Source organism: Alligator sinensis, unplaced genomic scaffold (assembly GCF_000455745.1).
Source record: "Alligator sinensis unplaced genomic scaffold, ASM45574v1 scaffold228_1, whole genome shotgun sequence".
Classification (NCBI taxonomy): Eukaryota; Metazoa; Chordata; order Crocodylia; family Alligatoridae; genus Alligator; species Alligator sinensis.
The window spans coordinates 176,940-193,172 of NW_005842044.1; the positions used below are offsets into that span (position 1 = coordinate 176,940).

At 43.2% G+C, this 16,233-nt stretch overlaps 1 protein-coding gene across 4 annotated transcripts in view; it reads left to right on the top strand.

Moving 5' to 3' along the window:
* The window catches only part of ATP2C2 (ATPase secretory pathway Ca2+ transporting 2), a 39,992-nt gene extending 25,960 nt beyond the window's left edge, over positions 1 to 14,032 (top strand). For 2 of the 4 annotated variants that reach the window (XM_025203098.1, XM_006022774.3), the window contains 14 exons: positions 776 to 877; positions 1,985 to 2,074; positions 3,784 to 3,885; positions 4,790 to 4,946; positions 6,135 to 6,305; positions 7,283 to 7,380; positions 7,477 to 7,527; positions 7,999 to 8,165; positions 9,077 to 9,145; positions 9,246 to 9,362; positions 10,486 to 10,633; positions 11,778 to 11,873; positions 12,179 to 12,320; positions 13,480 to 14,032. In XM_025203098.1, coding sequence (XP_025058883.1) covers positions 776 to 877; positions 1,985 to 2,074; positions 3,784 to 3,885; positions 4,790 to 4,946; positions 6,135 to 6,305; positions 7,283 to 7,380; positions 7,477 to 7,527; positions 7,999 to 8,165; positions 9,077 to 9,145; positions 9,246 to 9,362; positions 10,486 to 10,633; positions 11,778 to 11,873; positions 12,179 to 12,320; positions 13,480 to 13,595 — 1,626 coding nt within the window. In that variant the 3' untranslated portion in view covers positions 13,596 to 14,032. Of the gene's footprint in view, positions 1 to 775; positions 878 to 1,984; positions 2,075 to 3,783; positions 3,886 to 4,789; positions 4,947 to 6,134; positions 6,306 to 7,282; positions 7,381 to 7,476; positions 7,528 to 7,998; positions 8,166 to 9,076; positions 9,146 to 9,245; positions 9,363 to 10,485; positions 10,634 to 11,777; positions 11,874 to 12,178; positions 12,321 to 13,292 lie in introns of all 4 variants that reach the window. The other 2 variants (XM_025203096.1, XM_014519518.2) reach the window with 2 other exon arrangements.
* Positions 14,033 to 16,233: the final 2,201 nt, after the last annotated feature.

A 16,233-nucleotide genomic window follows, 5' to 3' on the forward strand; every position in this document is an offset into this window, starting at 1 on the left:
CCTTAGGCTGTATTCTAGCCACTAAAATAAATGACAATTTGAGGTGCTTAAAGAGTGCAGAAAGCAAGCCTATATTCACAAAAGCTGCTAATGCGCTTACCTCCTCAAAGCGAGCATGCTGTACTTGAATGAGCGTGTGCGCTGAAACGGCACGTGCTTTGCACACACCCCACTCCACAAATATCAGCATAAATGCAAATGTTGGAATAATGACTTATTTGTCCCCAATCCAAATGCTGTTCTTTGCATTTCTACAGGAAGATTTATAACGGGGTGACACATTCCTTACACTTTTTGCTAGTTAAGGCCTGGTTCTCTGCTGTCTTACTCCACATCATCTTTTATACTAATGCAAAGTAGGTGCAAAATGCTGCCAGGTAAAGAGAAAGATAAATTTCACTGGCACTAGCCAATAACGCAGTGCTCACAATGCAGGAGTATGAGCTTGTGTGATGTTGGATGTCAGGTGGTAAAATCAATATATATGCGTCTAGCTAAATTCTGGCCCACAGACGGCACTAGAAGCAACCTTTTGAACCCAGGCAGATCAAGTCCATTCAAATCAAGGCAACATAAGTCTTTCATCCCTAGGCAATGTTGAACACTGAATATTATTTGCCCACTTAGCTAGAAATACTGTTACTGGAAAAATGCTAATGATTACAAATCTGCCCAAAGACGCATGATTGTGCAAGGAAAATATACTGAGTGTCAAACATTTCAGTGAGACATTGGGAAGTATTATCTATACATCTTCCACATTTATTTTCCCCAGGTCAGTGGGGTTGGATACAATGGGAAAGGGAGTGTATGCCTCTTACCATCCAAGGAAGTCTTAAAGGAATTTTCCAATGTCTCCGTAGGAAAGCTAGTAGAGGTAAGTGTAAAGTGTGTGAACCAAGCCACTGTCTTTACATTCAGGTATAATTTAGGATGCTCTCCTCATATGAATGAATGTGACAAACTTGGGAAGAGCAGCATGTAAATCAAATAAATAAATAATGAACATTTCCTTGCTCTCCCAAGGCAAGTCCCAAAGGGGTTTTGGGTAATGATTGTCTCCAGCATAGCCCTGATTGACAGCAGGTGACAATCACAAGTAGTATCTAGGGAGAAGCCTGAATCATTAACTTGAAGAAATACTTTACAGTTGCAGATGAAAGCTTGTGCATTGGTGATGCGTAAAGAGATGTATTAGGTTTGGGATTTTCAAGTACGTTTTAGAAGGTTTCCAAACTTCAGCCAGTTAGCTAGGCAGTTTCTCTAGTGAGAGCAAACATATGGGAAGGAATTGATATGGCAAGTTTTGAAGAGACATCTGTGCAACTTTACACACTCATGAGTTGCATGCTGCTACCAGCTATTTGCTTGTGCAAGGTGAAACGCATATAGTGTGGGCTCGATCCCTACCCACCCCTCAGATTTGCTTTGTGTTTTAGAGCAGTTATCATTAGGGATTGCTTCTCCATGTCTGATTGGCTGAGATGATCCAAAAAGCAGGGGAAAGTAAAAAGACATCATCAAAAATTTTCCAAAATTTGAAATTTCACCAACGCTAAATCATGTTGCCCAATTCTACCAGTACCGAAAGTGCAGCAGCTGATCTCGAGGGAAGGTGCTGCTAGTTTGGACCAAAATCTTCTGAAGTGTCCATGCCATTGATCAGACAAGGTTCTTTGGGTGAATCTGATATCTTTTATTAGACCAACTTAAATGGTTGGAAAACAATTATTAAGCAAGCTACACCCCTGTGCCATTGATCCACACTCAACCTTCAGCCTTTAGGCAAATCCCGAACATGAGTCTTAATGTGTCTGGGGTCTGATTGCCACCACATCCTTAATGTAGGCTCTACCTGATGCGAATCAAAGGTTGCCCCAGTATGGAGATGATTGATCTGCCCTGTTCTGGTTGTTCCTCAGTATAATGAAAAGTATAGTATTTGATACTGAGAAACTAATGTGTGCGAATGTGTCATTTTTAGGCTGGCTGTATAGCCAATAATGCTATTATTCGAAAAAATATTGTGATGGGTCAGCCAACCGAAGGAGCCCTCGTCGCTCTTGCTATGAAGGTAGGATTTTGAGCGTGGGTTTGTCTTTTGCAGATTTCTTCACATTAGGATCATGATTTATGTCATTAGTAAAATAACAGATTTCTTATGAGTGCTGTGAAGAGAGAGAGAGAGAGAATGGGATCCTTTATTATCCCAGAAATTCTCCCCAAAAAGGGGATGGGAGGAGATTAAATGGGGTAAAATTCATAGAACATTATCGATTGTAGTTAGCAATTGAACAGATGGATTTCAAGACCCTGTCACTGTGTTTTTGATCCTTATTTTAAGTGTCTTCTCTTTTCTATTCCAACTCACATCCATGCATACCTTATGCAGCTGACCAATACATCCACACACTGTGTTCCAGTGACAAAATAATAACAGCCTTGCCTGATTGCTCTAGGTAATTACTCTGCACAATGGATTTCTTTGGGGTTGAACCAGGCTGGCTTTCAGTTGTCCTGCAAAAAGCAGAAAGAAAATGAACAGCCACCAGACAAATTAGAGGCAACGGCATGGGGTCTTCCTGTAGCTTGATCACCCGTTAGTTTCCGACCTATTTTCTCGCAAAAGTGTAAAAACAAGGCATTCTGCTGAATGTCCTATTGATGATCTTGCAAAGAGTGCAGAGAGCTGTCCAGAGCCAGACTTGATTTGTACAGCTGTACAAACGCTACCACTGTGGCTTGAAAACACAAGAGTTGAGTGAGCGTTCAAGTGCAGTCAACCAGGATAGCAGGAAACACGCCCTAAAAGGCAACCTTCAGAATGAATATCACTGTTTCAAGGAAGGGCATGCAGCTCATTTTTCTATTCTACATGATATTCAGCTTGTGTTTAAGTTTCGACTAGTCACACTGCACAGCTGAAGGAGGTTTTGGCAATAACTTCCTTTGTCTGCTTCATTTTCAGGAAACAAATTAACACGTATACAGCGATAGCTTATCCAGCCCATTATTTGACATCTCCCTTTCCTTTGCGGTGAATTGGGTATGAGATAACAGAAGTACAGGGTGCGTCTACACGTGCACAGTTACTGTGCAGTAACTTAGGTTACTGCACAGTAACCAAAAATTACTGTGCAGTACAGGCACATGTCTACATGTGCACATCTGTGCTGTGTGGTAACTATGGTGACTTACGCCTATTTGGGTGTAAATTTACTACCTGCATGATGCAGGTAGCAAATTAACGCCTGAGTAGTTACTGCACAATAAGGTAAATGTAGACGCCTTACTGCGCAGTAACCCTATGCATGCGGACTGACTTGGCACTAACTTTAGTGTTACTTTAATGTTCCTGCACTGTAATGCCTGCATGTGTAGATGCCGACATAAAAAACACTTACTGCGCAGTAAGTTACTGTGCAGTAAATGCACATGTAGACACGCCCACAGGCTTAGAGTTTAAGATCAATACCAGGAGTCAAGACATTGTTTTCTTTCTAGCTCATTCACCGTTCTAGTGGCCTCCATTTTCAGGATGTCCGGTGTATGTCTCAGGGAAGCTATGTTCACAACAGGGTCTTAGATTGGATGCCCACTATGAGCAGACGCTTATGGAAGGCTTTAATCTTTCTGTGCTTCTTTGTCCTCGGCTATAAAACACACTGTGTAGAGATATGTGCTAATAGACCAATGTTTGTGTATAAAGGGGCTGTGTAGGATGCCTGCAAACAGCTGGCTTTGTTCAGGGTTACAACAACCTATTTGTTTCCTTTATTTCAGATGGAATTAAATGATATAAAAGATATTTATGTAAGAAGGAAGGAAATCCCATTTAGCTCCGAACAAAAGTGGATGGCAGTAAAATGTTTATTGAAAAATCAGGTATAACCAGTTCTGCTTACTGGTTTTATGTTTCTAATTGCATGTATGAACAGTGCAATGAATAGAAGTCTCATAGGGATAGGCACAGAAAGTCTTTCATATACTGGTAAATGGTGTGTTTTAAAATGTTGTCAGGACTACTGGTCAGAAAATGCCAAAACTGGCAATTGCAATGATATTTGACCTGCAAATTCTAAATATCAGAGAGTAACAGGATGATTTTCAATGGATTTTTTTTTTTAAGAAAAAAGTCATCCTTCTGGTCAACCAGCTATAAACTGGTCAATGAACTTTTTCATTAAAATTCAGTGGTAATACTATAGCAACTTTTTAAATGAAAATGTAAATCTCCTTTCCCCACCCTCCACCTTTAACTTGAGCGTGCACTCACATTATTCTCTAGTTTTAAAAAGAACAGCGCCTTTGCTACCAGATCCCCCATGTCTGGGTATATCCTTGTGCAATGTGGAAAATAACCACAGCATAAATATTGCATTCTCTAAGGGCACCTATACATGTGCAGTGAGGCTGCTTCAACGCACTGTAATTACAGTGCATCACAGCAGACTCGATTAATCAAGTCTGCAGGAGCCTGGTAATTTCTGTGCTCCAGCAGACTCCAGTGTCACGTGTATTAGCATCCATGCACTGAAAAATAGTAGCAGGGGTGCTTTAACTAAAGCTTGTTCAATGAGCTTTAGTTAAAGCGCCCCTGCCACCGTTTTTTAGCATGGGGACCCTGATGCACAAGGCACTCTAGGTGCTTTAATTAAAGTGTCCCCTCCCCAACTCCCAAAGCATGTTTATAAATGCCCTAAAACACTACCCGATCATAAAAAAAACAAGCATGCCTGTATCTAGGAGGCAAATCATTTAACAGGCAATACTTTTTATATGTTAAAAGGAACAGGAAGAAATTTACTTTATGAAGGGAGCCTTTGAAGAAGTGATTCGCTATTGTACCATGTATAACAGTGGGGGTATCTCGGTGCTACTTACACCACAGCAGAAAGCCATCTATGTCCAGGAGGAGAAAAGAATGGGATCGTTAGGCCTGAGAGGTCAGTGGTTACTACGGCCATTAAAACCTATGTCAACACCTGTTCATTTCTCTAGTGAATCGTGGAGTAGCTTCAGATAAAGCAGCACCAAGCACATCTCTAATGAATCCTCCTCCCATCCCCTCCTACCTTGACTGATTTATTTCTTCCTTGCCCTGCCACATTTTGGAGCAAGCCATGCATCTACTCATGTCCAACCTGCCCCTGCATGTTTAGCCAGGGCGAGATCTGGCCGGCTGTAAAGCAGCAGGTGCAAATTGTTGCTGGGGCAGCAAACAATATCAAATGTTTTGATTATATGAAATATAATATGAAATAATATCCAAAGTCCAGCCATGGAGCCCATCGGAGACCCAGAGGATGGTATCTTGGGCTAAGGAAATGAGCAGGACCAGGATGTCCTGCTTTCCAATTCCAGCTCTACAATGACTCTCTGGTTGGCTTTAAGAGAGTCCTAACCCCCAGCTTCTTCAGATCTTACATTCAAAATGTGGGCATGAATACTTCAGCCCCTATCAAGGAGAAGAGGTGTTGGGGGTCATTACCGTGGCACGTGTCAGGTATCCTCAGTCACACCAGTAACTGCTGCCTGATGTCTTTTTATACTCGCCGGCTTTTGCCAAAGGGCTTGTCCTTGTTTTTCTTCTAATCATTCATCGGTGATTTGAATCAGTGAAATGCAGAGGAACTGAAGGCAGGGGCCTGCACATTCCTCCTCCGTGAATGACTTCATTTATCTGAGATACCGTCTGCCGATTTCATTAACGAGACAAACCCTGAATGTTGCAGTCACATCTGCGACCAAGCTTCACCTTCAGAGAAGCTTTATCACCAGCCACACAGAGCATATTTGGGCTTTGACTTTGGCACCAGATTTGTCATGTGGGGTTGGTCTGGCTCCATATTTGTAAAGAGAAAGGTAGATCTTGCTCCGAGTTTGACTCTTACTTGGCTTCAGCACGTGACTTGCAAAGTGCGGTGGCAGCACACATGAAGAAGAGCTTGCCCAGTGGCATGAAGCCATCAATTATTCAGTGGGTCTCGGTGGCCTGGCATCATTACCCCTTCTGCCTTCCCATGTATATGCCTCCAGCCCCTTTGTACTAACCTTAATGCACAGTATAGATTCACATCTGGAAGCTGATGGGGACTAACTGGGTCTCTGTGCCTTCTTTGCTTTCTCTTTAGTCCTTGCCTTGGCTTCAGGTCCAGAACTTGGCAGACTGACATTTTTAGGCCTGGTTGGAATAATTGACCCTCCAAGAGCTGGAGTGAAGGAAGCAGTCCAGGTCCTGTTTGAGTCAGGGGTATCGGTGAAGATGGTGACGGGAGATGCCTTCGAAACGGCTATGGCCATTGGTAATAAATTAGCTATCTTCCCATTGCCCAGCTCTCAGATCCATGTCAAATCTGATGTATTTATTGAGTTGTATAAAGGTCATTTTGTCCATTTGCTGTCCTTTTCATTTGCCGCAGTATATATTTTAGTCTCAATGTGGAGTACACTTGTTGCTTGTCTATTGGAACAAATCTAGCTAAATACTGTGATTAAATAGATATTTATATAAGGCATTATAGCTCTATTTCCAGGACTATAAAATATGCTGTGGTGGCACTGCCAATGATACCAAAATTACTTCTTCTATGGTGAAATAAATGAGAAGTGAATGGCATCATTGGGATTTTGGACTCTTACGTTCTATTCACATGCAAATATCTTTGCATTCCCGCTTACTGGACCTAGGGCTTGCAGTTTGCTGTTGGAAATAACTGTGCAATCAGTAGAAAAGAAAGGGCCGTAGCCTCAGCTAGCTTCACTTGGAGCAGCTTTGCTGAAGTCTAGTGGAGCTTTACTGGCTGTCACCATCTGAAGACACGGCCAAAAGGTTTTATACTTAGTTAAGCATGATTATTCTTTCTCTACTGTACATTTGGAGATTAATCCATTGCAGCATGTCAAAAGATTTTAGCTGCTACCTGGCTTTTACCCCAAGAAAAGCATTAGGAGGAGGCTGAACTTGGAAGCGTGAAGTTTCCGCTCCTTTCTGCACATTATTCGCCTTGTAAAATCAAATGATCCCGGGTGAACATGCATATTCGTTTTGGGACCCATCCTGAGCATCTTACTCCGCACTCAAGCAAAACTGCCTTTGAGTGAGGAGGGTGTGATCATCCTGTCGTAGACCTGGAGAGATTTCTTTCGTCTCCAGAGGTGACACAGCTCATCATCGTTTGTCCTGAGCCTCTTAAAAGGCTGCTTGTTTTGTTGCCAATGAGAAAATAAGTAGCCTTTCCTGGTGAGGAAGGATGAATTTTCTGCTGGGTTTTCATTGCAGGGCGGAGCATTGGGCTCTGCAATGGGAAGCTGAAAGCCATGTCTGGGGAAGAGCTGGAACAACTGGCAGAGTCAGAGCTATCGTCCACGGTCAAACAAGTAAGGGTGTTGCAACCAATTGCAGAGACGCTGTATCGTTCTAGTTAATGTAGCCTCTGTCTTAATATATTTCTCCTTTCTGTCTTCATCCCCCAGGTTTCCATCTTCTTCAGAACAAGTCCAAAGCACAAACTAAAAATCATAAAGGTACAACTTTCCTCCCAACCCTGTGCTTTCAAAGGGGGACCTAGATTTCTCTCACCCACATCAGTAGAGAGTCCCCTTCTGAACAGGATTGGGCTCCTTGAGAGAGAGAAGTTAAAATACAGCCATAATTACACACGCAGCATATTCAAGTATTTCCTGCTCCTCCTGTGCACCCACGTTGAGTTGCGAGTGCTAAGCATTTCTGCAAATCTAGGCTGTATTGGAAATGAAAATCCTTTTCCTGTGCACTACACAGATCACTCTGCACAGTTCTGAGCTGCTGAAGTTCGTTGTCTTATCTGAGGTGTGCAGCTCCCCTCTTCCTATGAAGCACAAATTGCAAATGGCATACTTGCTGCGGGCCTTGTTTCTATATGTTCATAGTTTCATAGTTCTTAGGGACTGGAAGGGACCCATATGAAGGAGGCATCCTTCCAGCTAAGCAGTCATTCATTTTTTCCCTTTACCCAGGCTTTGCAAAAGGCTGGTGCCATTGTGGCAATGACAGGGGATGGGGTAAATGATGCGGTGGCCCTCAAATCTGCCGATATTGGGATTGCAATGGGACAAGCAGGCACCGATGTCAGCAAAGAGGCTGCCAACATGATCCTAGTGGACGACGATTTCTCAACTATCATGTAGGTAGAACGTCGGATGCTTTCCTGACAGCAAATGTCATGAGTGTTTATGTGACCTAGTACGGAGACTATTTTAAGGGCCGTGTCATAAGGTGGCGCAACATACCTTGCAGTCCAGGAAGCAATGTCTATCTGACCTAACCACAGGTTTGGGTTATGGTTTCTTTGCCATCCCCAAATACAGTGATAACTTGGGTATTTCAAGTGTTTCAGCGGGGTGGTTCTTGTGAATCCCACCTTTCACCAAGACAGGTTGGTCGCTGTTAGTGGTTTGAGGGTGAAAGGAGGAGCTTGAAGGCCCAGTGAAGAAGGTGGGGGATCCTGTTCCTTGCTCCATTTGCATCATCCAGGATGCAAAGAGGAAGGATGCTTGTGCCTTTCAAAGCATGGTGAGTTCCCAAGAACAGAACCAGCTGGCAGAGCAGGCAGAACAATTTAAAATGCCACATGGACACGTCTCATCTACTAGTCTTGACAGAGCCCCTTCAGCCAAATGCGGGGAGGAAGGATGGGCTAGTGGTAAAGATGCTAGCCTGAAAACTTGAGGACCCAACTTCCCTGCCCTGCCCCTGACATCCCGTATAACCCTGAGCCAGTTACTTACTCCCCCTCTGAGACCCATGGAGGACGTGTGCTTACTGCAGGTTCCCAGTGACCTGTAACTCCTTGGTGCAGTTCCTCTGATACCATTGGCACCAACATCATGCTTGGACAATAGATACAGGATACATGGCCCCTGTCTCATTAGATGTATCCCAAACTAGCATTTGAATTTCCATTAAATAAAGGGTGGGAGAAGGGCATATTGAAGGAGGTTATAGCATTGCCTGTAAAGTTTCAAAATTGTTTGCTAGATAGGAAGTAGCATTAGGATCCATCAGTCTCTACATTCTCATATCTCTTCCTTCCAGGAACGCCATAGAGGAGGGAAAGGGAATATTTTACAATATAAAAAATTTTGTCCGCTTCCAGCTCAGCACGTAAGTACATATTAGCTCTAACTCTAGTGCCGAGCAGCAATTTGACTAGCTAGACTCTCTGGAATAATATTCTGCTATTTCTACACTATGTCCTTTGCAGGAGCATTTCAGCTTTGAGCTTAATTACTCTGTCAACAGTATTCAATTTACCAAATCCACTCAACGCCATGCAGATCTTATGGATCAATATCATTATGGATGGACCTCCGGCTCAAAGGTAATGAAAGACACGCAGGGGCAAAAGTTGTCTTGCAGTCCATGCATGCAATTCCATTGACTTTCACGGTGGTAAGAAAGTTGAATTTGATCTTAAAATTGTAGAAGCTGTCTTGATTCTTTAAAGAAGTGTAAATCTTTTTAGGAATCTATCGACCTTCAATAATTTTTTTCCAGCTCTGCTTGTTCTCATTCCTGGCTTTATTGCATTTACTTTACAGGGGTTTTTTTTATAAATAGCAAGTTTTAATTACGTTTGAAAGGTTTGATTATGGTTGAGAGTTTTAATTACGTTATATTTAGGACAAATACGAAGTAGAAGCTTAATCAGATTCTTCAGATCACATGTCTGAGTGATATTGCAAATGCAAAAAAACAGTTTAATAGCTACCTGGCTACAAGTCTATGTACCATTTGGCATCTAATGCAAATGTGTATGCAAAATCCTAAGCATTTGAGCCTATTATGCTTGGTGGGCTGAAAGGGTAATGGCTGCTGAACTGGATTATTGTTCCCAACACATCTATTGTGATTGTTACCAAGCTCCCTATGTCTAGTCCCAGCCCTTCCCAAACTCTCCAAGAGCATCTACCCCAAGACCCGAGCTTCTACTGTATGTCTGTCTTGGGGTTGAATCTCCAAATTCTTCCACTCTTGGACCAGGAATGAGTCTGCTATGCCCCATATATTATTGGAGAATGGTTACCCGCTTTACTTCCTTCTGGGAATCTGTGTTCAGGGAGACCGAAACCACCAGCTTTCTTGCAACAAAACGTTTGTATTTATCTGTTGGAAAAAAGCCTTCATGCCTAGGGTATCAGTAGTCTTGTACAAGGGTCTGAATCATCTGATAATCTAGCACATCACTGTAGAGGCCCAATACATAAATCACATTGCGGGGTTAAAATAATCCCAGCACAGCTCTCCTGCATTTCTTGCATTCCTCACAACCGAGGCAAAATGGCATCACATTAGTGCAAGCACTAATGATCCTACAGCTTTGTCTCTCCAGTGAGCAATGGATTCAACCCCCTAGGATTCTGGCTCCATTCCACAGCAGGGGGGGAAAAGTGGAGCAAATGAACTGGTCTGTATTAATTACACGTGATTTGTGTTTGAGACAGCTTGGGAGTCGAACCGGTTGATAAAGATGCCATCAAACACCCTCCCCGGAGTATTACAGGCACAATACTCAGCAGGGCGCTCATCCTGAAAATCTTCATGTCTGCTATCATCATCATCAGTGGAACCCTCTTTGTCTTTTGGAAAGAGGTGAGAAATGCCTCTAGTCCATCCTGTTTTCACTGGCACCGAGAACTAATATCTATCTATATCTAGGATAGCTAGTTTGCTAGAATTAACATTGAAGACAATTGTCTAGGAAGGCAGGCTATTCAGTATAGAGCACTTGGTCAGGGTGCATGTCAGGACACCTGGGTTGGACTCTCAAATCAACCACTCATGTGCTTTCTCCACCGCTTAAATACCGATTTTTCCCATCTATAATAGATAATCATCATTAAAGTAGTCACAGGTTCCTTGATATCTAGAGGTCAAAAGCACCCTGTAAGCATTTTGAATTCCTGTTATTAAACCAGTATTGCTGAAAGGTTTTAGCTTCTGATTTTATACCATAAAGTTCAAATACCATGTAATAATACCGACTTTTTTGCCCACTTTCTCAGCTGCATGCAAAGCCAGGCAAGTAAATATATAGTGAGTTTATACGTTTTTATTATATACATGATTATTAAACTAGCATAATTATCTCTGCATCAAATTGCCATAAACCACCCCATGTGGCACTTGTTATACCTTTTAAAGCTGGGAATGTGTCACTCTGCAAATTAATCCTAATGTCCATGTTCAGTAATAAGATTAAATGAGATTACTGAAAAAATGTAAAAATACAACACATGATCCTTAAATGAGAGGATTTAAGATGCTGGGTTTGGAGCACACGCTATCTGTAAAATACTTCTGTAGTCCCTTGCTAATTGGATGGAACTAATTAGCAAATTGTCTTGATCTTTGATCAGAATTCATCCACTTGGCTAAGAATTTAAGAGATGAAATGATTTGATTGTAAGCACAGTGCTGGTGTGAAGACTAAGTGACAAGTGTCCCTGGAACCAGACTGCTTTGTCTCTGTAATGGCTTGGATTGCAAGCTGATTGTGACTTTTTACACAGCGGCATTACAGACTGCACTCATAGATTCATAGATTCATATTCATCGACGTTAGGGCTGGAAGGGACCTCGGAAGATCATCGAGTCCAGCCCCCTGCCCCAGGGCAGGAAGTCATCAGGGGTCATAGGATCCCAGCAAGATAAATATCCAAATGTTCTGTGAGTGCATTTTTGCACGGCTCAAAAGGCTATTTTTAACGAGTCTTCATTTCACATGTGTTTCCAGAATCCCGAAAGTGGTATAACCCCCCGAACCACAACAATGACGTTCACTTGTTTTGTGTTTTTCGATCTCTTCAATGCCTTGACGTGCCGGTCTCAGGTGAGGTGATGGACACCTGGCAACCTATTTGGTCTTTAGTTGGGAGCTGAAATGCATGCTTGACCTTCCTGCTAAGACAAACTATTCAGAAACAGGGAAGGGACACATTTCTTTCACTGTAATTTGGAGGAGCTCTATTTGATCATGCGATCAAAAAAAAAGGAACCAGGTTTGCTTAATTACGACAACGGCCGCGTGTAACGAATCGACACCTGTCCAAATGATGATTAATGTTGCAAAGCGCCGCTGAGTTCACCTGTGTGCAGACACTGGGAAAGGTTTACATTTCTTTCCTTTTTTTCCAGACGAAGTTGATATTTGAGGTAGGATTTTTCCGGAATCGCATGTTCTTGTACTCCGTCCTGGGGTCGCTTCTAGGGCAAATGGCTGTGGTGTACATTCCTCCCTTACAAAAGATCTTCCAAACAGAGAGTTTAGGAGCATTAGGTAAGTTCATAAGGCAATAGCAACAATGACATTATGTATTTAACTGCTTAAGATGACTGTGAGATTTGCTAGAGTGGATTTGACTGCTGAGGGCATGTCAACTAGGGAGCGCTGTCCTGAACTGCTCCACACAAGCCACCGCACAAACTTGAACGAGTGTGGCCAGGTTAGCATGCTACTGAGCATGTGTTGTAATTAGCTCCCCTAAAAGGCAGAGCTTATGGGCACATACCGGTTCTGGACACAAAGGCGCGTCTACACATTCATGAATGCACCTTAGATACTGTGCATTTAGTTTAGTACTTGCTTAATAAAGTACTAAACTAAATGCGCAGTAACTAGAGTTACTGTGCAGTAGTGCCGGCGCACGGTTATCTTGTGACGCTTACTGTGCATTAGCCTATTAACACTATGCAGGATGCTATTAGCACGGTTTTTAACCGCCACGTTACCGCACAGCGTTATTAGGCTAATGCACGCTAAGTGTCTCGTGTAGACGCGCCCAAGGTGTGTCGGGTGTCATAGTGCAATGCCCCATCCTGTCACATTGAGTTGATAGAGATGTGCCCTGAGCTACTTAATACAGGTCCAGCCACTATATGATGGCTCAGAAGAAGGGGAGAAAAAATGAATAAAAATGTAGTCAGCCTGCTGTTGTGTGCACTGATGGGAAGGGGGCAATTCTTTCTTATAGAAGGTCAGTTTGACTAATTTTTTAAATCAAATGCAAATGTTAGTGTTAATTATATTATAAATCACGTCCTCCTATTATCCAGGCTAAATATGACAGCATGAGTATATAAAGTGTTTCTTTGTGGCTAGTACGTTGACTTCTGTCTTCATTAAAGAAACTGAACTAATGGATAGTTACACCATTACGACACCCTGTTGTTAGACAGTGCTCTTCTTCAATTTGGTGTATGGCTTGCTATCAGATTAAGTCATAGCAATATGAACCATGCTTTTCAACAGTGTGTTGTATCGATATTGGGAGGCTGCGCATGCATCCATGTAGTGACATGTAGAGGTGTAAGTGCATCCATGTATTGACATCTTTACGAATTTCTCTAATGGAGTCGGGGCCTTACTTGAGCGCTCTTCCAAGCACAAAATCCATCTGACCCATCGGGTTGCACTCTGTCCCCTGCTCTGTTGACAGATCTGTTGTTTCTCGCTGGATTGGCTTCCTCGGTTTTTATTGTGTCTGAGCTCATCAAGCTCTGCGAAAAACGCTGCTGTAGAACAAAGCAAGTGAGGCGTCACCCTGCGGCGTGATGGACAAGAGACTTCTATGAAGAACGTCCTTTGAACAAAGCTGTGACGTTTTGTAATCCAGACGTGTCATTTTGTGCCTATGCAAATCCCCTTCGGATACCTCGTCCCTGGATAGGCCTTCCCACACCGGATTACATCCCTGTCCTGTTCTTCATCAACGTCATTTCAGCTTTCCGTAGGAGGCTTCCAAGCTGCCACCGGGCACCCAGCATTATGTATATTTTCATAACACATTGATCTGTATTGTTTTATCCGAAACAATCACTCTGGGTCACGTGGCTATGCACCCAGACTGAAAAATCAACTATGCATAAAAGGAAGTTTATTTATTTAAATCACAAGGACTTTTATTAATAAAATTGCGTGTTTCCAATGTTTTAAACACGAAGTTTCTGAGTAGACCTCAGACTGGCCTTGTTAAAAACAGAGGTTAACGCTTAAATAACAGCCAATTATTTTCTTTTTGCTTCCATGAAACCTTATCCCATCGCCTACAGTGAATGTTTATGGCACGTGGAGCCCAGATCAGCTGGCCTTAAGAAAATGCAGTTCATTCAGTTGGGTGTCTAGAGACCTGAAATGGGGGATGTGCTTGCTTTGCTCTCCACCGGTGAGCCAAGTCTCACTAGTTTCCCTCCAGGTGAGAAAATGCTTCCATTCCCAAAGCAAAGAAAGTGGTGGTGCAACCATCATCCCAACGGGGCATGATTACGTCCTGCTGACTCCCAGCTGGGGGGTTGGTAGTTGGTGTAATAACTTGTTCCCGATGGGGCTCTGAAGTGGGAGAGCACAGGCTCACTATGGCCTGGCCTGCCCGATCACGTCTGCCTCCACCATACACAATCATCATGGATGTCTCTCTTACCCACATCGCATTTGATAAGAGATTTAGGGCCCATTCCTACCGAATGCCATGGGGAAATTCCTACAAGTGCAGGGCTTTGCTCTGCGGGCAGGTTCCCGAATGAACTGCAGAGGCAACAGAGGATGTCTACATAGCGCCAGCTGTGGGACCAACCTGGATCGCTGTAATGAACTGACAAGCCAGGGGTACAGTGGTGAGCTGAATCCAGACAGCATGCATGTAAAGAGCATAATGCCTGTGAAAATGAGCTGGGATAAGCTTTGCCAATGGAGTGCTGACTACCTGAAAGTATGTAAGAGATGCTTTTAGGAGAAATGGAGTCCCAGCTACTGACGGAAATCTTGCTCGACCCTTCTTGTGCATAATTCTGCAGAGCTAGCTGCTCAGTCATTTCAAATCCTTTTCCTTTCAGCTAACTTCACCATATGGAAATGTTAGGCACAAAGCTGCAAACTCCCCAGCCCCATCAATGGCTTAGCTTGCTTCTCTTTCCCACCCCTTAAAGCTTCTTGAGAAGAAAAGCTGCTTGGGGCTAAAGACAGCAGGTGAAATCCATATGGGACTTAGGCACCTCGCTGCCTTTCTTCACTTCCTAAGTCCGATATTTAAGGATTGCACAACTCTGCTCAGCTACAGCCTAACCCTGTGTATCCCTAAAGCCCTTGGGACCCCAAATTTGACAGCCCCGTATTGATGCTGCTGAGCTTCTTGAAGCTCCTTTCTTCCTGTATATGATCTAATTTAGGGATAAAAAGTCTCTAGCCTGATTCTTCATAAAGTGCAGAACTTCACAGGAGTGAAGCAGCTATGCTGAGGTGCATTAGATGAGGATCAGGTTCAAAGCCTTGACAAAAGCTGCCCAACACTGATCTTTTCTGTGCTGCTGCACAGCAGTTCAGGGAAACATAAATCAGCTCTTCAAATCCTAAGTGTGAAGGTAAAGAACATTTCTGCAATTTACTGAACAGTTTTTAAAAAACCAGTAACTCCCATAACCATTGTTTGGTAGCATCAGCCTCTGTTTGTGCACACCATTAAATATTAACGAGCTCTTTGTGAATCTTGGGTTTTTAAATAAATTATAGCCTGCTTAGAAAGAGAAGTCTGTGGGTCAGGATAGACAACCCCCCTCTTCCCCTGGAAACACACTCCAGTAGAGAAATTACATGATGCCTTTTTCCAAGAAGGGACTCCAGAAATTCAGTGACCTATCTTCTCTGTCCCAGTCCATTTTGACAGCATATGAGACCTTGTTGTGTAGAAGCTACTGGGCTACATTAGTAGGAGCATTGCCAGCACATCAAGGAAGTGATTCTTGCTCTCTATTCTGCACTGGAGAGACCACATCTGGAGTCCTGTGTCCAGTTTTGGGCTCCCCACTACAGAAAGGATGTGGACAAGTTGGAGAGAGTCCAGTGGAGGGCAACAAAGATGGTTTGGGGACTGTGGCGCAAGACTTCTGAGAAGAGACTAAGGAAACTGGGCTGATTTAGTCTGGAGAAGAGAAAACAGAGGGGATTTAATAGCAGCCTTCAGCTCCCTGCAGGGGGGCTGCAAAGAGGATGGAGCTGAGCTGTTCTCAGTGGGGGCAGATGACAGGACAAGGAGCAATGGGCTCAAGCTGCAGCAAGGGAAGTTGAAGTTAGATATTAGGAAAAACTCTCTCACTAGGGTGTAATAAAGCACTGGAACAGGTTACCCAGGGAGGTTGTGGACTCTCCATTTTTGAAGGTTTTGAAGACCTGCGTAGACAAAGTCTCATCTGGGACGATC